At 39.1% G+C, this 24,305-nt stretch overlaps 1 protein-coding gene across 1 annotated transcript in view; it reads left to right on the forward strand.

Moving 5' to 3' along the window:
* The window catches only part of rerg (RAS-like, estrogen-regulated, growth inhibitor), a 39,211-nt gene extending 15,591 nt beyond the window's left edge, over positions 1-23,620 (forward strand). Inside the window, exons 3-5 of the mRNA XM_053314015.1 lie at positions 13,367-13,423; positions 19,709-19,782; positions 22,945-23,620. Coding sequence (XP_053169990.1) covers positions 13,367-13,423; positions 19,709-19,782; positions 22,945-23,355 — 542 coding nt within the window. The 3' untranslated portion in view covers positions 23,356-23,620. The remainder of the gene's footprint in view (positions 1-13,366; positions 13,424-19,708; positions 19,783-22,944) is intronic.
* Positions 23,621-24,305: the final 685 nt, after the last annotated feature.

Below are 24,305 nucleotides of genomic sequence, written 5' to 3' on the forward strand. Positions count from 1 at the left end.
GGGTAGGGTTGGGTTTAGGCAATTGTAATGTCAGGACATTTTTTCCCAAGCTGTCATTATCCATATCTGTATTTTAAGAATGGGTCAATATACTGTGTGCAATGTGAAAAGTAGATTAATCCACACAGAATTATCAACCGACTCTGCTGTTCCCCTGAGCACCACAGAGCGATTTAGTCTCCAGCTCATTGTTTTGGTTTCATAGCCCAGAGTTTTTTGGTTCAGTCTTACCACACAGTATCATATATGTCAGTTTTTATTCATGGATTGTTTTGCTTTAATTGGGTGTTATTAGATTTCAATTAGTTTAACCCTGTTTTATAGTCATAGTGTAGTGCCTGTGTAAGCTACCACAACACAGGCCATCAACAAATGCTTAAATTACCTATTTGAATACATTTTACAACAAAGCATAAGCTAACTAAGGAGCAGTGTTTTGTAGATGCTGAATTTTCAGAGAGCCTTTAAGTCCGTTGGTGTGTCCGCACTCTGCTCATCTTCCATTCACAGACTCAAAAATGCGCCGGACCCATAAAGGGAAATGGTTGTGTCACAGGAAGGTGGGCTTCTCAAGTGGTCGTGGTTATTTCTTGTGCAGAATTATTTTTAGAGCACACCTCCGACTGTCCTCAGCCTCCACATATTGTCCATTCTCCACTCGGTGTAATCTGACTGCCGCCGTTGTCCTTGGCCAGTGTGTGAGTCATCATTCGTTATTTCCCTCCCTGCTTTTAACAGCCTCACTCTCTGGAGATTAGTAGAGCTTTTAAAATTTCATGATAGATCCATTAAGTATTTTCTTTTTTACCTCCGTAGGTGCGTTATCAACCGAGATTCAAGTACATCTTTTATATTCATGGCCACTTTCACCGATATTTGATTTATTCAGAACTGTATCTTCCCACGTTAAACCCTTAAGAGGCATTTTATATAATACTGACTGCTTTTCTTTTAATAATCAATCATCAGATTTGAATTTGAAGCTTTTCTCTCATTTGACCAACAGCACTGGTCAAATGCCTAACACAACCTGCAGACATATGTACTGCCCATATAATATACCTGACCCTCTGATAGGGGCAAAGACTGAAGACCTCTTAATAAGCCTAAAGGAGCCTACTGCACAACAATTACACCCACAACGGACCTAGAGCAGCTACTGAACTGATATCTCATGAACTGATCAAGATAGGCTGCTTGTGTTTACTCCTACAAGTTTCCCATGTTGGTGGAGATTATTGAAAGTGAATGCAACATTAAAGAACATAAATACAGCGATTGTGCATCAACTTCCTATTCAGTAATATGTCAAGGTGAAAAGGAACTTACCTGGATGTAACTCTAATTCTATGAGTAGGGGTGTAGCCTGCTGTCACTCTATATCACAAAGTAAGATAGAAGTATAGACTGTGTTGAAGCTCAAATGTCCTGATCACATACAATACATGTGTCTAGTTGTGATGTTGCAATCAAGAGTTAAAATTTGTAGATCAAAATGCAGGTCGCTGTTAGCAATTAATGTCCAGTATAAACTCAGCTTTAGGAAAGATGTGGGGATGAATGGATGGGTCAACAAAAAGGCTGCTGTGCGTTTCCTGTTTCCTTTCAACAGTCAATGTTGGTTTCTTTAAGTCATTACCAAAAGCATTTCCTGACCTTTTTTTTTAACCCAAAGAATGAACTTTCCCTCATTTTAACCAAGTCATTCTGTTCCCACTTTCACAAATGGAAGTTTTTGGGAGGCAGTGACATACCTATATTCTGTTAAGTTTGGAGGATTGTTACCTCAGATTCATCACAGGCAGTGATATTTATTTTCATTTTTAGATAATAAAGTGATGCAAAGTGAGATTTTGTTTCCTGAGAAGATGTTTTTCATCAAATTTTAACAGTGACCACTAGGTATTGTAGGAAGGTTGAAAAAATATTAAAATGTTTTGCTGCTATGAATGCAACATAACATTCATGATTTACAATAATGCCTAAATAAATCATGTCAAAGCTTCATTTAAAGCTCTTCAGGGTTTACAGTAGATGCAGTGTGAACAAGGCCTTTATATAAAAGCTATAATACCCAGTTGGTGAAAATGAGTTTGTCTCTCTCAACTGTTCCTTCACCTTTATGTCTGTAATCACAGTGATAATCACTCTCTAAGGCGTGGCTGCCATAACATCTCGACCCTCATCTGCCTTACACATGGCTCTTGATGAATAGCGCTTTGGTGCTATTGTTAGAGACTAAATTAAAGGCATGAATGCGGTGTTAGAATCCTCATGCCCTTCCCATCCTAAACCCCAATATACAAGCTTCTGTCCTCTGAAATCAAAGCCTCTCTGGTGTCCCATTTAACAGAGCCGCAGGGCCCTAAGGAGAATAACCACCTTCCTCTTTGCCATTGTGTGTTCATGGAGCTCGTCCAAAATGGAGCGGAGGGGAGGTTGTCCAACCTTCACTGTCATTCAAAGTGAACTTGACACGTACAGGGGCTTGTTGTGTTCAAACAAAAAAGTAATCCATCTTCATAGTGTGAAGGCATAGTGTATTCAACCAAAGGTGTATTGACAAAATGAAGCATTATATAAGGCAGACTGGTGTGTTACAGAGGGTGGATGAAAAACCTTGACTTTGAAGTGACTTAATCAATAAGCAGATGGTCTCTTTGGGGCTCTATTAGCTGTCTCATATTGGTGTTAAAACTCACATGTCAAAGCGCTGATAGCCAAACTCCTTTTATAGCTGACAAATCTAATTAGAATCCAACCCTTGCGTCATTTGTAACTTTAGTAAAGCACATGTGAATTAAGTCTTTTTTCATCAGGTGTTAAATTAGTCACGTAGTCATTTTCCAAAGGAGCTGCTCTGAAGACAGAAATAATTTAATTTGTTAGTTAAACTTCAGTGGATCACAGGGCAGGTATTGAATAAATGTCAGGCCTCACATTATTGGACTGCGACTGGTCACTTATTTCAAATGAAGTGAAACCTCAAATACTGAAAACTAATTTGATTGAAGAAATTAGAGTATTTTCTTTTGTGAGGGTGCCAGTCAGCACCAAGGACAGATGTGATGTACTTCCTTGTGTGAAACAGAAAAAGAATGATTTTCTTAAAGAAAAGTCATACCAAACAAATCAAAATCCAATCCAACCTGTCTGAAAATTACATGATGTGATTAGCTTCTTCATTTATTTAGAGAAAGACGTACTACTTTGTTGGTCTTTTTCAGTAGTATAAAGAAGACGAAGACCTCCACAAAAGTGAAGCCAAAACATCTCGATTGCCCCCTGGTGTCTGGCTCCAGTATAGGTCATAAGTCTGCTACCTCCATGTTAGCTGATGGGACATGAGCCAAATTAAAAATATTAAAGTACACATCAAATACATTTTTCCCAAAGATGGATTATGTTATTTTAGTTCTTATCATGCTGATGTTTGTCTAAGTGCTCATTTTTCTGATAAGTTTGTTTTTAGTTTTTGGACGATATAAAAAGGCTGTGTGACATCATGATTGACTGCTATCCAGCTGCTCTCCAATTCTATCCGGCTCTCCAACCGCCTGACTCTACTGTGCAGAGACTGGTTGCTAATGATGTCACATAAGCAAGTTGTGCTGTTGCTTTGTCTATGTTTTTTATTTAGCTCTCTTTTGGTCTCCACCAATTCCTGATGGAAATATTTGGCTCTTTTGCTTCTAAATGCTCCCCTATGTTCACTAGCTAGTTGCTAACTTTGTCTTTTCTGTTGTTTGGTGTGGGGATGGTTATATACAGTGGGTTTATTTTTTTTGCTAAAAATTGAAAAGTTTTGGCCTGTAAAACGAAAGCAATGAGATGAAAGATGCTTAAACGAGGTGAGTCAGGTTATAATATCCTGTGGGTACACCAATACAAATGGCACCATTCTCATTATGCACAGTTTTTAATATTAAAATGTTTATTACTGCAGCTTTAATAGTGTCAAATATTTTATAATCTTTCATGTAGAAAGTGATCCGGTCTCTTAAAACAGTGCTCTCTGAATTGTCAATGTGTCAACCAAATGCAAGGATGATCTTTCATTGTCTTACCAACATTACCAGTACATCAAATCATGATGCTTATGATTCCAGCAAATCCTTCTACGAGTTTCATACAGGATGCAATTTAATAGCTCAAGAGACTAAAACACTGTGACGCCTGATGGTTTAATTGCATTTTGATTTATTATGAGAACTTGGCTTGAGGCAGCAAAACCAATCTAGCTGCCAAAATGCCATCATGTGACGCAGGAAGGGTGTTTACTGCACAACAAATTTAAATGGTAGGCTGTCGGCCAGCATCAGACTGGAAACCGCGCACACTTGGAGATGTATTAATTTTCACTGCTGGTGTTCTCCAGGGCAATGTGTAGTGCTGTATGATTCTTTGATGTTTTCGAAAGCAATTTCCTTATCTAATGAATGTTGACATCATACTATAGCTCAAGTAGACATTTATTTGGTGTAATTTTGATGGGACGGAATAGCTGATGGAAATTGGTAAGTGGGGGATTAAAAGGATTGATGCATCCATATGAGACCCTCAGAGCTCAAGGGTTGTCCACTGGAAATATGTAATGTAATTATTTACGAAAACAGGCCTAATTGCTAATTATCCCATAGCCAATGACTAATTAAGCGTGGCAAAAAATGGAAAGCTGACCTGATATTCTCAGAAGAGCAGTTGCTCTGATTATGCCCCACATCTCATTAATTTAAATGGTGTATATTAACCAGGAATTTGCAAACCTTAGTCATTAATGAGTTGACAGGCTTGAAGAGGGGAAGTGATGAGCCCTGTGCTAGTAATTGGCCAGCTGTTATCTGTTATCTGAAAGAGAACAAGAGAGATGATGAGATTTCTTGGTTTATTATTATTATATTTTGGGAATAGATATTGTTCCCCAAGGATACATGTTACGCACATCTTTTATTCTCTGATCAACGTGGACGTCAAGAAGCTTCTCCTTCGAGTTTCTTACATTTTCATCTAGATCACAAAATGATAATCATATCCTGGGGTGTAGCTAAGCAGCATGAAGGCGAATGACTCAACAACATTTTTTAAAGCAGACTTTAAGCTGCTTACTGCTACTTAGCCAGCTTTTCAATCTCGTCGTTTACAATGATAACAGTTCACTGAAGTTCAGTATTCCTTGGAAAAAATATATTCTTAATTTCAGACGAAAGCAGGGCCTCTAATCTTACGCAGGATCAGTTTTGCTGGCTGAAGTGACAAGACTATCTATCGCTGGCTGATTTTGTAACCTGTAGTTAGCTAGCTTATTAAGCTAATGTTTGGTTGAAAACGGTCTTTTTAATGTTTCAAGCAGACTAATTTCAAATCAAGAATCTTGTAAAAAGGGGTCCTGAATCTACTTAATCACATAGGTGATTTATGGGGATTTTGTTCTAGTGTAACCCTGTTTGGCTACTTAACTTATGCTTGTCTGTATTGTCAAGTTGAATCTTTTGACTTAACATATCAAGAAAAGGATTTGAGGATGACAACTAACTAACCAGTGTGTTTGGTGGATGTGATACTGTTTTGGGTGACATATGCGGGGGTTGCTTGAGTGTTGTCTTATCCCCAAAATCCAATTAAGAACAGGACAGACTTAAACTCTGTTAGCATTCAGGACTAGCGTCCACACACTGAGGGAATGACCGTGAACTATTAATGAGACCTGTAGCTCCACAAACCAACTGCTATTGTAGACGATGGTAATATGTTCCAGGGCTTTGGAAATAATTAACGCTCTATTAATACTGTAGATAGAAAGTTAGTTAGCTGGGCTTGCTATGATAGGTGGATAAACACACTTTGAAACATTGCCTCTACTCTTGCTTGTGTGTTTTGGTAAGGCAAATAAAAGTTTCCTCCAAACTTTTTAAAATCAGAGTATGCATTTCAACACAAGCTTGACCAAGGCCTGGCATGACTACAGTAGCTTAACTATGATTGGAAAATAGCTGTTCAGGAAGATACTTTAAATGAATAGTCAGATTAGTCAAAACATAAAAAAAACATCTAGCTAAAATGTTCTTTGCACTGCTCTTTCTACTATTTTTATTAGCCTAAAAATGTGCTTAAAAAAAGTTTTTTGTTTGTTTTTGAGAACTTTGTGCATAGCTGCACCTCTACATTCAGCACAACTGTTCAGCTAAATCCTCTGAACCCTGGCTCACCAAAAGTAAAATATTTGTTCTTAATTGGCCCAGACAGTGATGTCATCACTCGTGGGAGATGATGTGTTTACTGTTGCCTTGTGTGTTATTCTTACTCTGCTTACTTTAGACTTCCCACATCCTTTCTTATAGGTCATTTGTTAAATCCTCGAATAAAAATGAATGGAGGCTGATTGGCGGGCTGTAATCTGATCTGGAAAGGGACTGCGATGATGAGATGTCTAACTTGATCTCATTTATATTTGGCAGTTGAGGCAGATTGAATATTTCCCCTGGCACCATGGCGACTCCCACAGGCCCCTATTACACAGACGTACATATATTTCCTTACAGTGAGAAATACGGTTTACGTCTCTCCATCAGTTCCAACAATGCCTGGTGTAGTGGTGGTTGGGGATGCAGACGTGCCCCAGGGAGACATGGTGGTGAGAGGAACTCTGGGAAAGCTCTGAGAATGGGAACAGTGGCTTGACCTCCTGTTCAGGAAGTGGTTTGGGTGCTTTTGTAACTGATTTATTTGCCTGTGTCTAGCATCAGTATTGTCACTTCTCACTGTGTGTGTGTGTGTGTGTGTGTGTGTGTGTGTGTGTGTGTGTGTGTGTGTGTGTGTGTGAAGAAACATCCACTCAACATACATATTTTCACAGAAGCAAAAGTACATTACTAACATTTAAATTAAATTCAATGCTGGCTGAGCTTGAATGTCATTTATATACAGAGGAAATTATATAAATAAAATACAAAAACTAGAATGTGTTGAATATGAGAGCTTTGACAGATTAGTTATGTCCCTGAATAATTGTGAACACAGGAAGCAGCACACAACAACCTTGCTTTTTTCCTTTAGAGTGGCTGAACTCCAGCGCCTACAAAAACAAGTGATTTGGTCCAGTAGCACATCAGGTAAATTCGAGAATTCGAGATTAATGCTTGAGCTTCTACTAAACTGGCTCTGCAAAGTCGTAAAGCTGGCAGGACTAAAATATTGTCCTAATTTTCTCAGTTTTCTTCTAACTGCTGAGTGGATTTGCTGGAAATCATAAATCAATAACCACAACAGAAAGCAGTAAAATCTATAAGCCTGTTTGTTCCCAACATCTCTCGTAATAAGTAAGGATATTAGTTAAAGTTTAAGCCTGGAACAAAGAAATGTCAATGCAGTCATTTAAGCTGGTAAATATGCTCAAATATCAAACAAATGAATGAAACAGCTGTGTTAATGACCTCAAATTTGGAGGCAAAATTATTTTTTATGGTGCACATTTTTGCAGCATACAGGATAAGAACTAACAGATATTCACTGAATGGATTTAATAATACAAGATTCCTCTAAACATCATATTCTGGTGTCTATTATGAGCCTTTTGGGCCACATTGTGTGTACACTGTAGCTCCTTGTCTACCAATACAGCAGCAGACAGACAGAAATGCAATAAAACCCGAGAAACAGCTCTCCTGGTTAATGATTCACCTCTCTGCTATTCACGTAAAAACATGAGAAAAACAGTTTCCTGCCAACAGAGAAGCAAATTTACATTAGGTCTGATGACATTAGTCAGCACATCTAAGGGCCATAATCAGTCCAAATCAAATACAATATTAAATTCTGTGTACTATTGAATTGGATCTTGATTATTTGTAATATTATTATGTCTTGCTGAAGACCTTATCACTCATTGATTATTTATAGGGCTTACATTCTTAATTGTATTTAGCTCTCTAGAGCCTAATAGAAAAAACTAAGCACTTCATGAAGTCACTGAGAACATTCAGTCCATGTATAAATATTATTTAGGCATTAAATGTATGTGTGCAGAAATAAACACAGTGTGCTCTACATCAACACTACCCTACAAAGTCAGAGAGCAATAACTACAGAAGCAGTGAGGTATAATGTTTTAAGAATGGCTTGCAAAGTGCATAATATACAGTAGATAAAGGCTGGAATGCCTTCATTGTAGGCCTTTATAGGCTTTTTATGGCTTGCTCATTGCTGTAAAACCTGAATAGTACCTTAAAAAGCAAAAACGGTACTCTTCCTTTGGATAAACTTCATGAAATGAGAGGGAGAAATTCAATATCTACCAAAAAATGTTAATAGGTTATAGGAATTAGATGTACAGTATCTTTGTTTTGCAAGGCGTCCAACTGCTATAAATTTTGATATTAAAATCAATATAAGGCATACATTTTTGATTATTACAAATAAAAATGTGATTTAATGGTAACTGATCCACACCAAATCATATTAATTCTTTTAAGCTAATTCTAAGCTAATTAGCTTAACAGGAGTTTTTCTTTCTCTGTCATCACTGGATTTACTTACTGCCTCATTTAGTAAAGCAGAATAAGCAACTAAATCACAAGGATGTTAGTTTATAAATAATGCGTTTTAGAATTACAGATTAATGCTAGGGAACAATCAATGGGTAGATTTAGATTTAGATATAGCTAACTCAACAGCTAGCTTTTTCATGATCCTTTGCTACTTAGCTCGTCTTAGATGTCGTGTTTGGTGTTTCTCTGTGACACAAAATGGCAGAGTGTACTTAATGCAAGTTCAAGTTTATTTTACTGTCATTCCAGTCATATCCGTATAGAAATACACGTAGGTATAGCTGAATTTGATGTTTTTCTTCACAAGACCAGTTCAGTTTTATTGTCAGAGCAAAACTTCTGCTGTCTGATTTTTCAGTCTGACCCAGTCTAACCTTTTCCCCTCCACTCTTATCAACACAGCTGGCCTGTGTGACATGACCTGATGTGACATGAGCACAATAGGTACAGAACTTGACTGCAGCTGCACTGCAGTGGGAGAGCTAGCAAAGGGGTGTTTTTGTGGCCGAAAGGGAACCAAAGAGCCATGGGTGTCCGTTTGATGGCCGTGGGTAAATCAATAGAGTTTGTTCAATAAGTAACACTGTGCCAGCTCAGAACAGGGCCATGGACGCTGCTAATTGCTCTTGCTTTGTTTGCAATTAGTCCAACATTCTACTGCTAATGTGATTAAGTCACTTCAGACAAAAGCAGCTTTTGGCAGACACCTCCCATGAATGATGTGTTTGACGTAAATTTGAAAACTCAGCGCCCTTCTTTTCATCGACCCGGTGAAGTCTGGGCTGGAGAATATGATAAGATCACAGCAGTTTTACTTCAGCTGTAATATTTGGTGGGAAATATCAAGTTGTGGTAAATCATCTTGCAGCTTGAGAATGTGAGATACACAATAGCCCGGCTCCAGAGGGTGACAGGGTGTTGATTTTGTCAACATGCCAGATACCAGATATTATGGCAACAGTTCTAGTTAGCATGGACATTTTTCAACCAGTCACAAGAAGCACAACAGTCTACATCTCTGTAAAACATTCATGATTTTTGAGATAAAGATGTGATGATGTCATTTTTCATCAGTTGAGCACAGAATGAGAGTATGTAAAAAAAAAAATGTTATTTATCGATGGTGAAATGTTTGTGCTTGCAGGCCTGTTAATACCGCATGCTTGTCAGAGTTTCTCTCCTCAGCTCCCTTGCTGATACTATATTTGTCACTTGCTATTAGTAAACTCTATTAACATACATGCAGGATTGTCAAGTCATATTTAAATCTGGGATCATTCAGGACCCTTAGGAGTCTGTCAAAGTGTAAGACCACACATCAACATAGTATACATACATACATACATAGAAATCTCTGGGAACGTAATAAAGACAGAGTCCATAGCATTCTTTCTCATATAAAAGAATGTTCATACGCAAAATAATGCACCCTTGCTCAACTCAGGTGCATTCAAGATTTAGCTGCAACAGCCTTACTTGGTCTGATATTAGTTTATGGTGGCTAATGATAAATGGAAAAGTAGTTTTTCTTAACAATGGATTAAATTACTATGTGGAATTGTGAAAGGAGTCACTCTGAGTGACGAACAAACACTATTTTGTAGTTTCCCTCAGGTCTACATAGAGTTTTAGCCTCTTTCAGCTAACTGTTTTGGTTCACTCTCATTGCTCTAATAAAACCCTTTTAAGGAGAGGTACTAATCCTCATCTGAAACTTTCTAGTTTTGGTTCCCTTGAACCTTGAAGTCTATCTATTACTGGAGCACTTTGATCTGATCTGATATGCACAAAATGGAAAACCTCTTTGCATTGATGCAACCTTTCAAAGGAGTTGATATGCTGCTTCTGCATTAACTTAGGGCAGTTGTCAAAGTATCAACAAATGTGGTGAGTTATGATGTTTTCACAAAGCAGCTATACCTATGCCCATGACAGGTGTATTTAAAAAAACCCCAGCACTATTATCAACTTTCCTCTTATTACACAGTCTGTGAATCGCCTGCCTTTGTGATCTGGTCAGTTCGATGATACACTGCTCATTATTCCCTCTGCAAACCTTTAGCGAATCTGGGCCACAATGTCCATATTGACGCACGACAACAAAGGCTCCTCTCTTCCTTGTGTACATTTCTTCCAGTGGCAGTGAAAAGCAAGAGATACAGTTACCTCTAATGAGGAAAAGGACTTCACACCCCATTGGTTATTCTGTCTACCTGGAATCCAGGCCGCAATAACAGACACACTCCGAAATACCCTTAGTGGGGAATCCAGGGTTAAACAAGAGAAGTAAATGGGCCTGGAGAAGAAACATGCATGTCAGTGTGCCAGCTCGACAGCATGACAAATTATCTGCCGCTGTTCTGCTGTCAGTGCTTCCAGGGAGTAATTGAAAGTTGCATGACACACTCTTCCTTTGCCTGAAAACACATTAAATGTGTTAAAAAAGAAAGGGGCTGTGCTTTACTTGAGGGGAGGATCAACAAGACAGGGTTACAACAGGCCACTTGCAGCACAAACAAAAGCTATTCTGTACCCTACCTGTAAATGTAACATTAAAAAGAGCTTCAAAAGAACTACCTATCCCTCCATGCTGCATTGAGTCTGTTCACCAGGCTCATGCTAATGAACAGACAAACTGATGTAACATTGTGAAGTTAGAAATACGAAAAGAGACTCGTATGCAGCTTCCTACACTAACTCCACGTCTGCTGAATGACAATTTGAAACATTTTAGCACCAGATTCTCAGTCATCAAACACTGCCCTGAGCTCAAAGGCTGGACTTGAGTGCTTTAGGAGTGTAATGAAACGTGGCAGAGACACTCTGGCCAACATAATAGCTGGGTTTTTTTTTAGCTTTCCTTGTCGCGGCTAATTATGAGCAGAAGACAGGCCTGGCCAAGATGGATGTCATTTTCCAGTTCAAAGGCAAAGCTGTTTCCCCATTGTCTCCCTTGTACAAGCAGCAGCACAGTACATTGACATGCGGACACAGATACCCGCCTGGACTCAAGTGGACCACTCAGGCCCATTAGAAGTCAGTCAGGCATATGACAGCTCCTGCAGAGAAGCAGAATGAAAGTCTGAAAGTTTGCTAGTCAGTTGTGTGTTGGCAAATCATTTTGCAAAAAAGAGCTCCTGTAAAGATCTGGAGAGTGTCTTTTTTCTGCATGGTTGTTGTGTTCACAGACGGCACTTTGTCCCATTTGACTTTTAGGAAGTTAAAATGAGACTATGTGACTTTTAGAATAAAGGTAACACATGCTTCATCTTTTTCCACCAAAGTTGAATTCACAAGCATTCATGTTAGCAAACTTAAGATAGATGTTGCTGCATAAAACATGCTATTAAGCCAGTTTACAGACTCATCACTTTTTTCTACTTGTGCTGCTGTTTCACTATAGTTTAGCGTTCAGTATTAACACATAGTTGTCACTTGTCACCATAGTGATTGTGATTCCCTAAACTTGACGTAGGCTTTACATAGACTTGAACTATTATCTGAGCATAACAGACAAATTAATTCAACATGCTAGAAGTAGCTACAAACAGTGAGTTTTAGAGCTGCTGGTAGGTGTATTTTGAACTGTGGTCAGAGCCACACCCTGCTTTCAGTCTTTATGCTAAGCTACACTAAGCTAAGTTAGGCTAAGCTGAGCTAACCCTTTAGCTCTACATGGCTCCATAGTAAACGACATGAGAGTGGTATCAATCATTTTTACTAACACTCAGCAATAACGCAACAACCATATTTCCAAAAATATCAAAGGCTTTAACATTTACAATATAGTCATTATTTTCTAAATAGCTGATGTGTTGAGGCAGTGTTACATATTAGGGTGTTTTCTGTTCCTTGTTGAGAATACATTCACCTGGAGGACTGAGAATCTTAGTCATTGGCATCATGCTGATCTATTAACTGAAACAAACATATTCTTCGCAGAAGAGGCAGAACTCAGTTGCACACCTCCTGCAGGGACTTCCTAGGGGGTGAATGACGAATGGGGAGCACAGCGCTTGGTGTCCTAATTGATTTACATTAAGGGCTCAGTTGTGAAGCACTGGGGGGCTGATAATATTTTAACAAGCAGACATGGAGAAGGCACGGAGGGAGTGTATGTTATTGTCATTGGAGACTTATTTTTAAATCAAAACCTCTTCTTTTAGCATGGTTCAGGATGCCACATTTTAAATGGACGGTACTAAGTGCTCTGACAAGCAGCACACAAACTGTTTGTGGCTCTGTGTGAGAAACAGGTAATGGCCTCCTAATTCTGTCTGGATGCAGGAGATCAACATTTCCGTGCGGGGGATTACTTGTTGATGGTAAACCATTAAGAGAGTGAGTCACTGGCCTGGTGGGGAAGTTGTAATTGTTTTTTAGATTTGTCATAAAGGCTCATGTTGCAAAGGCCAGGCTAAGAGAAGAAGTTGGTGATGGACTTGGGGAGCTGATGTTTCATCCTGAAGGCTGTTTGAACACTGTCCTAATGATCTGGAACTATACAAATAGCTATTACCATTTAGATTAGAAGTGTTTGGGTCTTTTGGCCTCTTGGTAGGAGACTCACAGCTGATAAGCTACTTAAGTAGACATGTTGTTAGGACCAGAGCTTTATAATAGCAGTATTACGAACTGATGGCCAAGCACTTTATTTTCATGCAAGGAAATACACACGTAAGACGCAATATGAAGTATAATAAAATGCTGCAATTCTACACAAATCCAGCAAAATCTATATTCAAAACCATATTATCAACCCGCTAAGTTTACCTGTGCTTTTTCCATATCCTGAACACAGTTCTCTCTGTTGCTTCCTGCAGCTTTGGTGGTGAGATTTCTGACTCGACGCTTCATCTGGGAGTATGACCCGACACTTGGTAAGACATCTCTATGCAAAACACCTTTCTAGTGCTACTGTGACTGTTCTTACTACTATTACTATGAACACTGGTACCACCGTTACTACTGCTGCTATCCTGTAATAACCCATACAACTGTATGTACCACCACAGCTGCTAAAACTACTACTGCTTCTAGTGACACACTTGCTACTCTTACCACTTATAATCACGTGTTAATGTTTTTTTGGGATATTTTGCCATACTAGTCACAGTTAAAGGAATGATTCACATGCACTTGCATGGCTAACTGCCTACTGGCACCTCTGCACTCTGTAATTAACATTTTATATCTGGTTTATTTAATCCTTTCAAAAGCCAAAGTGTAAAAACGTCAGTTTGTGCTGTAGACCATAGGACAGAAGTATGCCCTGTTGTTCCAGCACACAAGTCCCCATAAAACCACAAATCGAACAAATGAGATATAACAAGTTAATTGTTGAGCTTTAGAGGTGAAGGTGATGCTTTAAAACCTTTAGAGGAGAGGTAGTCTAGCTGTTACCCTCTGCTGGCTGCAGGTTTAGTTTACAGACAAGAGAGCACTATCGGGCTTCTCATCTACAGTAACTTGGCAGGGAAGGCAATAAGCTTATTTCCTGTAAGGATTTAGAGACAAATACCCATACTAAAGAGTTATTAAAAAACAGCTATACTAGAAGTTGTAAAAACAAGATACCGTATCAAGATAAAAAAATCACACTGGAGTAGAAAGTAGGTTTTATTGCATCAAAAATGTCTAATAAAAGGAAATATAATTTTATTTAAAAACTAATAAAAGTAATGAATTATGCAGTTGAGTAAATTATGTGGTTTTGGTTATTTCAAAAGCACGATTTAAAGTGATGTAACCATGTTAAATGCACAAGAGCTTTGTTTCTGCTCTCATCAGTGCATAATATAGATTTGATGCAATTTGAGCCAATTCACGAACACTGTAATTACGAAGCACAAAGGCGCCACATGTCTGTCAGGTGCTTTCCATTTTCTGGCTTTCCATGGCAGATCTGCTCCTCTGGATCGCTCGCACAGTGCTCTCTTCAATAGCACATCTGTTTTCAGGTGCAGCATCCCAACCGAGTGCAGCATCCTAACCGAGTGCAGCATAAACAGATGCACTCAGGTATATATTCCCTTTTGTAAAACTCAATCACCTCTTCATGTAACGACATGATGATCGCAATCTTGTAGCCATTTTGCCCTTTGTGTCACATCACAATATGGCTGCCATGTTGCTGAGATATTTTAGATGCTAGGGCATTAAAATGGGAACACATTTTTTCAGGTATTGAATGATTTTTAGGACAGACTGCACTCTTTCCTCTCAGTTATTTTTATTTGAATACAGAACAACAGCAATGTCTTAGATAGCTTTTTTGCTGTGTGTATTGTTACTGTTTATAACAGCTTCATTTAACTCTAAGGAGTGTGAATGGCTCAGCACACACAAAAAAGAAAAAAATGAGGAAAGAGCGATAACTGCTCCCTTGGTTACCAAAGGAGTTGGCGTCACAACCAAGAAAACACAGCTTGAAGTGCATAATGGGAATAACAGCACTGTTGGAGGGTGTCTGTGACCAATCAGACTGCTCGACTGAAATTACCCATGAAGTGGTCGACACGTTATTAAAACTCTATAATGGGCACATCACACAGGTAGGGGGTGTGCGTGCCGAGTGCTAGTCTTAGAAACGCAGGATTACTGCCAAAATGAGTTCTGTACTTCAATTACATTGTACAGCATGTCAATGTGCTTTTCAATGCTTAATGTTCTTTAATGATTTATCACAGCTTGCCTTCCACTGTCTAACTCTCCATTTATCTCAATTTTTATCTACCTATGTATCTGGATCAGGGTCAGGTCTTCTTTTCTGCCACAAGGAACACCTGGCGTTCAAAGGCCTGCTGGAAGATGGAGTTCGTTTAGTGCAGGGTTAGACAATTACGTGATAAGGAGGGTATAGTTTTTGTAGAATTTCATTCCAACATATGACTTGTGCCAGCTGATTTAGCTGATTAGTGCATCTTCAAACAGAGAGGAGGTATGAATGCATGAAATCATCCACTACAGTTAGCTCAGTTCCTTGCTCCGGCATGTCCTAGGTTTGCCTGAGCGAACCCAGGACATGCCGGACATGTGTCTTATACGGGGCTGACTAGACTGCTGAGCTCCTTCTAAATAGTAAATACAACTAAGAACACAGATGCCTCTCTGTGTCCTGGAAAACATTTCTACAGTTTTGAATCAAGTACACCATTTCTTGGTGGAAAAAAGCATGAGGAGCAGAAGCTGAGAAATTGAAAACAAACTGTTGCCATGTCTTTGAACTAGATCCTCTTATAACACATCCACTCTGGATGAGAGCATCAGATGAGGGATGAATTATCTTCAGACAACACCAGATAATCAGTTGGCTCTCATTCCCTATAACTATAGACTATAGAAAACGGGAGCTGTGCAGAATGCAGATGGTCACAATATTGCAATATTTATTTCTATCCCTGCACACCAGCCAGACACAGGATTTAATCTGCTTTGGCTCACAAAATTAACTCTGAGCTACTACTACGTGGTTTGGCATCACAATAGCAACTGTGATTAACATTGTATCACACAGTGCAGGGGGAATTTCTGGTATGAATACTTTGGAAGTAAGGTTATTATAAAGTGAATGTAGGAACTTTTTTCAGAATATTGGAGCAGTTTAGTGCAAGGAGCATTAGAGAGCTGTCCACAAACTGGCTTCTGTTTCCAGTTTTGACACTTGGAGTTTGACGGGACACTTTCTCTTTCTGCCCTGCTGCCAAAACAGTCTTCAGGCAATGTGGGGTATGAGTAATGATGGATTAATTGCTTGCTGCCAGGAAAATTACTGCTTTTGTTTCTCTCCATGACCTTTAGATACGATGGTGTGGCGTGTTAAATCAACCCAGCCTAGCCCCCTGTCAGTGCATTTAGCAACAAATACACACAGGGGTGGACGTAGACAGATTGGGTGCTGTTGCAGCTGGTAGAGTGATGGCTCCTGAAATAGACTGTCCCATGGGTGACTGTATGAGCCTCGGGTTCTTCTACCCAGAGATGCTCCTCATGCCTCTAGCCAAACAGCTGTAAATCTCCATGCTACGTCTGCCTCTGGCTCTCTGTGACATTTCATTTACGTCACCGGACGCAGTTTATTCCCCCGAGAGGTGAACACACCTGGGACACTGCAGAGTAGACATGCAGGGACTGGAGCAGACTCCAGATCTATTTATAATATAAACTCTCTTTTTTACAGAGAATCAGAACATCTTTTTGACAGGTCAAAAGACATTTATTGGTTATTTATCAGTATCATTGTGACTTTAAATTTGTGAACATTTCATTAAAATATTTGTGACTAGAGCTTGCAGTGTACCACATCTCCAGTCAACCAATTCATTCACGTGGGGAAAAGGTTTCACAATTTCTCTGAGTTGATAAAAAAACAAAACTTTTTGGACCACATTTTAGATAGTGGTTATATATTTATAGCTGTTTTATGAGCTGCCCTATGCCTGTACTTTAGAATACTGTATTATTGTAGCTTGGGAAAAGTTAGCTTAATTAACAATTTCTTTCATTTAGCAACTCTATGCTAACGTTAGCATGACTGATGTTGCTTTCAAGTTTTAGTGCAAACATATAAAATTAAATTAGATTCTGTGTTACATTTTGGCCAAGAGTACCTAGTAGTTGAAAGATTCCTATTAGTCAACAAGAAGATAAGGGATGTTGCCCAGAGGCTAGCTAGTTGCCTAACAATGATCATGCAGATTTACTGTTTCAATTCGCTTTTACTACTCTTTGTATTTCCAGAATAAAAGGTCTACAAACCGACAGACCAATCACCTGCTCAGCAACTACTGTAATGGCAGACAAAGTTGGCAACTAGCAAATGAACACAGTGCAGCACTTAGTAGGTAAAGATCCAGATGTTTCTCTTCAGAGTCAATGGAGACCAAGAGAAGAGCTAAGATGAGAGTAAATATTGGACTTTCATTGCAGTCATCCTTCTAAGAAATGTTGCTTCAGGTCTACTGGCTATGTAAATAGCTACTAACAAGTTTGCTGTATCAATTTAAAAGGAGATAATGTTGTGTATATAACTTTATAGCTGTTTATAGAGCTAATGGCCTCCAAAATGGCCACCACAGGGAAGAGGATTACATGACTTCAGAAGGCAGCCAAGCCATTTAACTACAACATCCAGGTCCATCACGTGCATACATTTCCCACACCAATCAAAAAGGAGCGGTTGTAACATGGTGAATACATTTTTCTGTGCGTCAAACCCCCACAAATGCTTTAAGAACAAAATTCGATCCATTTGGTCCGATAACATTTGGAAAGACTAAAAGAGAAGCATGATTAGACCCATTATAATGAACAAGAACCCAACAGGAAGTCAGATTGTGGCTGAGAAGGACTCTATAGCATGCATGCTCTATGGGTCCAAAACTGCTGAAGCGTGAGAAAGCCTGTAGAAACACAGCGGAAACACAGCTGCCTTTTTTTTCATTTCATGCACCAGTGAGCAGTTTCCATAGGAATGCATGGGCACCATCTTTGAATGCAGTATCCACTTCTCTGTAATACATCCTTGGTTCTGGTAGCTAAAGTCCAACTATTCCTGCATTGTTTAGTTCTTCAAAATTCAAAAGGTACAAACCAGCGCACATAAAAATATAACAAGACTGAGCACATGTGGGTAAAAAACATCTAATCATGTTCTTAAAACTCAGTTGTGTAATGCTAACAGAAGCTAAAGATTAAACTTGGTAGAAACATGTAGCATCCAGGTTTTTTTGAAAATGTTTTAGTTTTGTAATATTGATTCCTTGACTTAATATACTTGTAAATGGAAAAAAGCTTTCTCATATGATTCCTTCACAAAAGAAGCATGCATCAGGAAATGTCAGCAGAGCAGGCAGGACATGGGTCACGAGCTAAAAGTGATTGTGAGGGTGGATTCACAAAGTCAGAAGCAGCTCTGGTCTAAGCCCTGTGGTTGAGACAACGGCAAAGTCCAGGAGAATCTCTCTCTTTATATGGAGGGTTTCAGGGGCTTCAGAGCTATCTATTTGGTGTTTACACAGATGTTTTTTTTACAGGGGGGTAATTCAGGCAGATAACTCCTGTGCTGTCCGAGGTGCAGTGAAAGGTCACGGTCATAGTTCACACCTGTGTTCTTGTGCTGGGAATAAGAAGCTCTTATCCTGCTTTTCAAATCAGCCAGAGGTGAAGCTCAGGTCGCTTCAGGTCATTGAAAGAGCAAATAGAGAGGTCCATCAAGCTGCTGTAAAACTGAAGCATTTTGCTCCAAAATACAAGATAATGACTTCAACAAAGAAACCAAGGGAAATGGAAAACATGATGTTCTTTTCAAAAGAAATACCCGGCAAAAGAGAGTATGTCCTTGTTTTGACCTGTAGGAGAGCTTTGTGCATGGAAATGCTTAAACCAGTGCTGTCTGCACCACTTATAGGTTCCTGAAAAGACCAAATGTATTTGGTCTGGCAGTAGATAAGTTGGAACAACTAATGGTTCAAAATTGTACCCAGTTTAGGTCAATATAGCACTGATGCAATACTTTTTTGAGCTTACCCAGTATCAATATTTTTATTTTTTTCTATTACTGGTGGGTTATTTACTCAAACTAAAACATGGTTATTTTGACCTGTGTCAGACATAACAAGTGGAAGTTTTAGCTCAAAACCACCACAAATATATTGATAGTTGAAAAAAATGATGTAAACATGACATCAGTTGCATATGAATATTCAAAACTTCTTAGCATACACATGACCAATCAACAACAAACAGTGTCATGTAAAGCTGCCACTAATTCATTTTTTTGTTGTCATTTATTGTGTTAGAATTTCTATTTTTATGACAGGTAATTTGACATTCAAAAGTCAAAGCCACAGTCAGCTCTCTCTTCTGTTTGTTAGAAAATGCTCTTCTGTACTTCTCTGACACATACTTCCTGTTCAAACCAGTGTTTTTAAATGCTCTGAATCATTCAAGAATAGTAGGCGGAATTATATTCATCACTTCAATAGGGATGACGCTGTCCACACACTTCCACAACATCTGCCTTCATAGTTACATCTAATTTACTAACATATAAAAATGCATTGCAATAGGTTTCACTGCACTACTATGAGTCATGTGTCACTATATTTAGATGATGAATCATTTTAAATATAAACTCCATTTTTGTTTCCTTTTGTGTCTCACAGAATCCACATACCGCCATCAAGCCAATATTGACGATGAGGCCGTCACCATGGAGATCCTGGACACTGCAGGGCAGGTGAGATAATTATCTCTGTGTTCTCTGCTTCACCCGTCTGGCACACATTTGTATTTAGAGATTTAAAATAAAACAATAAAGAAAGACATGAATTCTCTGTTACTATCTTGAATGTACACTGACAGGATTGGACCTAAAAGGGTTCTTTAGTGTTGCACTTCCATAAAGTTGAGAGGCTTGCAACAGAATGCAATACAAATCAAAGAAACACAGCTGAGATATCCTGATTTTTAGTTGCAGGTTAAGGTCAAGCTCCAAAAAATGCTGTAAACCCTCCCTTAATGGTAAACAGTAACATATTTTAAACTCCATACCCCCATGTGCTAACACTGAAGGTTGTATACAATTGTATTCATACTACAGACCATGTCAAGTAAACAAGCTTTATGTGTACAATTGTAAAAGTAATTAGTTACATAGTGATATCACAAAGTTACCAAAGAGAAAACATACCAAACATAATGCACTACTGGAGTCCTTATTTGTTATAATTTTCAGCATCATTTACTGATGTTACTGACTTTTTAAAAACATTTTTGTCAGAATGGTAAATTTATTTGTCTGATCAACTTAAAGGTGCAGTGTGTAGGATTTAGTGGCATCTAGTGGTGAAGTTTCAGATTGCAACCAACTGAATACCACTCCCCTCACCCTCCCCTTCCAAATATGTAGAAGAACCAAGATGACCGCGAAACTTGCTAAACATGCAAAAGGCTTCCGTGTTTGGTTTGTCCCTTCTGTTGGTGTAATGAAACATGTTGGTGTAACATGGTGAACTCCATAGAAGAGGACCTGCTCTCTATGTAGATAAAAAGGGCTCATTCTAAGGTAATAAAAACACAACCATTTTTATATTCATGGGATTATACACATTAAAAGATACTTCAGAATATTATATTTCATTTCTTCCCAGTTCATTCTGCCAGGTTTCGCTAAATTGAACACACTGCCCCTTTAAATGTTTCATATTTAAATCACCAGCTGAGTCTTTGTGCATTATTCAAGTTTTAAAAATATTTTCTTTTTAGATTGAAACAGATTACATTGTGGACATGAGCTGACCTACACTACAAAAACAATTCATACTTAGATAATTTAGTATTATCGGAGATTGAGATTTAAATTTTCTTTTAAAAAGTTACATGGCTTCACTTATTACTAATGCAAATTAACTTCAGGATGTATCATCTTGCCCTTGCTGCCTCTCTCAGCAGGCACGTGCACACATAGGGCCCTAGGGGTGCTTGAGCCTTCTGTGTGTGTGTTTTTTTAAATAACATTAATAAATTCCTGTTAGGGATGTAAAAAAAAAAAAAGGCGGTACAAAAACTCCACGGTATTCTACCGTACCCATTTTCTTGTAATACGGGGTTGTTGTGTGTGTTGAGGCTGCTGCTTCTCTGTCCGTTGCGGCTCCACTTGGTCACAGAGCCGCCAGAGAGAGAGAAGGAGAGGGAGAGAGAGAGAGAGGGAGAGAGAGAGAGAGCGGGCGAGTGAGTGAGCGAGTGAGAGGGAGAGAAGCAGCTGCCCCATGGATAACTGAGGAGACATGACAGTGGAGCAACTTGAACCTGTGAGTTATGGTCTAACTAGTCGCCGTCTACTTATTCAACGTGCTTAAATATGGGTAATATTTCAGAAAATATGATTATGCCTGCAGCACAATGCCAAAAAATTGGGCGCGCGCACATGCTGCCCTTTTCTGACTTTGAGCCCCTGCCCCTCTATAATCATGTGCACGTCCCTGTCTCTCAGAGATGTCGACACGAAGACACTTGTTTGAAAGATGTGTAGGAAAGACTGAATGAGACTGAATTAAAGATGGTCATTTCCTGCAGTCTGACAAGAGTATTACTGAGTCCTTGGCTTGAGGGAGAGCTTGTATAAGTTCTCTGGCTGAAGATAAATATGCTGCAGTGCTGCGTAGGTGTTCTGCTGGCGGCTGATTTCCCCTGCGACTCTTCAGCCAAGTCATCTCTCTCTCATTACATTGTAGTCTATTTTCAGCTGGCATTAGGATGTGTTTTTAATGTTTCCAGACACAGCTACACTGTACGGGAGACCTCTCCTTACTCTTGATGGAAACAGCTCTGATTGCATAAACTCATTGTGCTAACTCTTTGATGATTTGTGGAGGTGGCGTCTTGTTGATGGCTCATAAATTCCTGGTTCAAAAGTCGGTCAGGTATACAAACCGTCAGACTCCCTCATCTGTCCTCTGGAGGAATGCAATATTTTCTTAAAGCTTCCTCTACCAATAAGTATGAGATCAGAATCTGTGTGCCTTCGTCCAGTTAGGATACGATTTAAAGGCTGCCACACGACCAGATAAGTCCTATAACAACTGCATGGCTGTTTCTGCTTAAACATGATCAAATTAGGAGCACATGCCTGACTGTTCATGTTCCTCAGATGGCTGCAATTACATTTTTGACTTAAGCAGGTATTGGAGAGAGCAGAAAGAAAAAGTTGACTTTACTGAGGCAATGTGTTAAAGACAGAAACATATCTAAAAACTGCCAAGATTTAATATATTTTTGTTGTTCAAATGCAAAAAATGCACAAAAAGATTGAAACTGTCAACAATGCAGGATCTATGACAAAATCTGGTTTATCACTTAACAATTGGGAAGATGTAAAGAGTCACAGAAATACATAAAAAAAAATGGTTTGATATTTGGGATAGGTTGATAACACTTTCATACCATAAATACGAAGCTACAGTCAGCAGTCAGTTAGCTTAACACAAAGACTAGAACTAACAAAATCTGCCTGCCAACACCTCTAAAGCTCACTGATTGTATAACTAAAGGTTATATCTTGTTCCTGTAAAATCCTCTTAAATCCTCATAAATCCAGGAAGTCATTAAATCCAGCCAAGAAATGTTTTAACATGTTTTTTACAATTTAGTCTTTGTCTAATTCAACAAACCAGAATTAACATCTTAATTAGTGAGCTTTACAGTTTCTGATTTTTTATATCTTTAGAGAGATCCAGTCTAGTTTCTCTCTGTTTCCAGTCTTTATGCTAAGCTATGTTAAATAGCTGCTACCTGTACTATAATATTTAATAGACAATTTTATAAAAGAATGAACTGCTCCTTTAAGGAGTTACAATTGGGCGTAGCAGTTTCATCACCATATGCTCTGTCTTCATCTCAGGAGGACATCCAGCAGAAGGAGGGTCACATGCGTTGGGGTGACGGATTCATCATTGTGTACGACATCACTGATCGGGGAAGCTTTGAGGAGGTGGCACCACTCCGGAATCTCCTAGAAGAAGTGAAAAAGCCAAAGAACGTCCCTCTGGTCCTTGTGGGCAACAAGTCTGATCTGGACCACGTCCGGCAGGTCGGCACAGAAGAGGGCGAGCGACTTGCAGCAGAAATGGCTTGCGCCTTCTACGAGTGTTCAGCATGTGCTGATGAGGGAGGGGCTGTGGCCGAAGCCTTCCACGAGCTCTGCCGTGAGGTTAGGCGTCGTAAAGCCATGCAGGGCAAAGCTCGACGCCGCAGCTCCACCACACATGTCAAACAGGCCATCAACAAGATGCTGACCAAGATCAGCAGCTAGGGAAGAGCCGCACTACCGTCTGATGACACAAGAACAAAGATAATGTTTTTTAACTGTTTCTCATGTAAATGTATTCCAACAGTTATTGGCTCCGAAAGGGACGAAAATGTGACTGATTTGAAGTGGAATGTGTTATTTACTTTTTCGCTGATAATTTTCCATTAAAAAGGTCCCAAGTGCAATACATTTCTTCTGGAGGAGGTTCATGAAGTTGTCACTTCAGGATTGGAGCCTTAACGGATGACCTCTCGGCCAATCATTTGAACTCCTGTGGGTCAAAATAATCCTGGATTCTGTGGAGATATGAGGTCTTTTTAGTTGAATCAGTAATATAGTCAGGTTCTCAGTTTTTTTCTTTTATCTTTATCATCTTACTCTATTAAAATCAATAAATAAGCCAGTGGGCAGTCTGAAAATGATGCATGCAACCTGTCTCATTTAGCATGCAGAAAATCTAAGCATTTATTGACAAAGATTCGTAGTTTCCTCTGTATCTTGTCTGTAGGGGGATATTGTGATGTGATTTGGCCCACGTGTGTTATTGTTCTTTCAGCAGTGGTCAATGAAAAATAAGATCAGGGAAACACTATGAGCTAAAAGTGGATCTGCTGTCCTTCTCCTACAGTACGTCAACCCTCAAAAAGTCCCTGAAGCTGTCAGTGCCTGTTATTCAAAGTGTTGATCCGACCTCGTGATGAAGTCTACTATGTTATGTTGACTATAAATGTGCTAAGATGGACTGTAATTCTCTGTGTTTGTCCAGGACTTGTTTGCTCAAGATCTTTTCCTCAAGGATTCAAAGCACAGGTTCAGAAAGTCCATCATGTCAAAGCTCATGGGAGAACCTTTTGGCTGTTTTCTCAAAACCTACGAAGGGAAGCAGTCGCCGTCCATCCTAACATGTCACATTCCAGGAATGTTATTCCTGGCTGTAATTTTAATACTGTCTA

Source organism: Scomber japonicus, chromosome 23 (genome assembly GCF_027409825.1).
Source record: "Scomber japonicus isolate fScoJap1 chromosome 23, fScoJap1.pri, whole genome shotgun sequence".
Taxonomy (NCBI): Eukaryota; Metazoa; Chordata; class Actinopteri; order Scombriformes; family Scombridae; genus Scomber; species Scomber japonicus.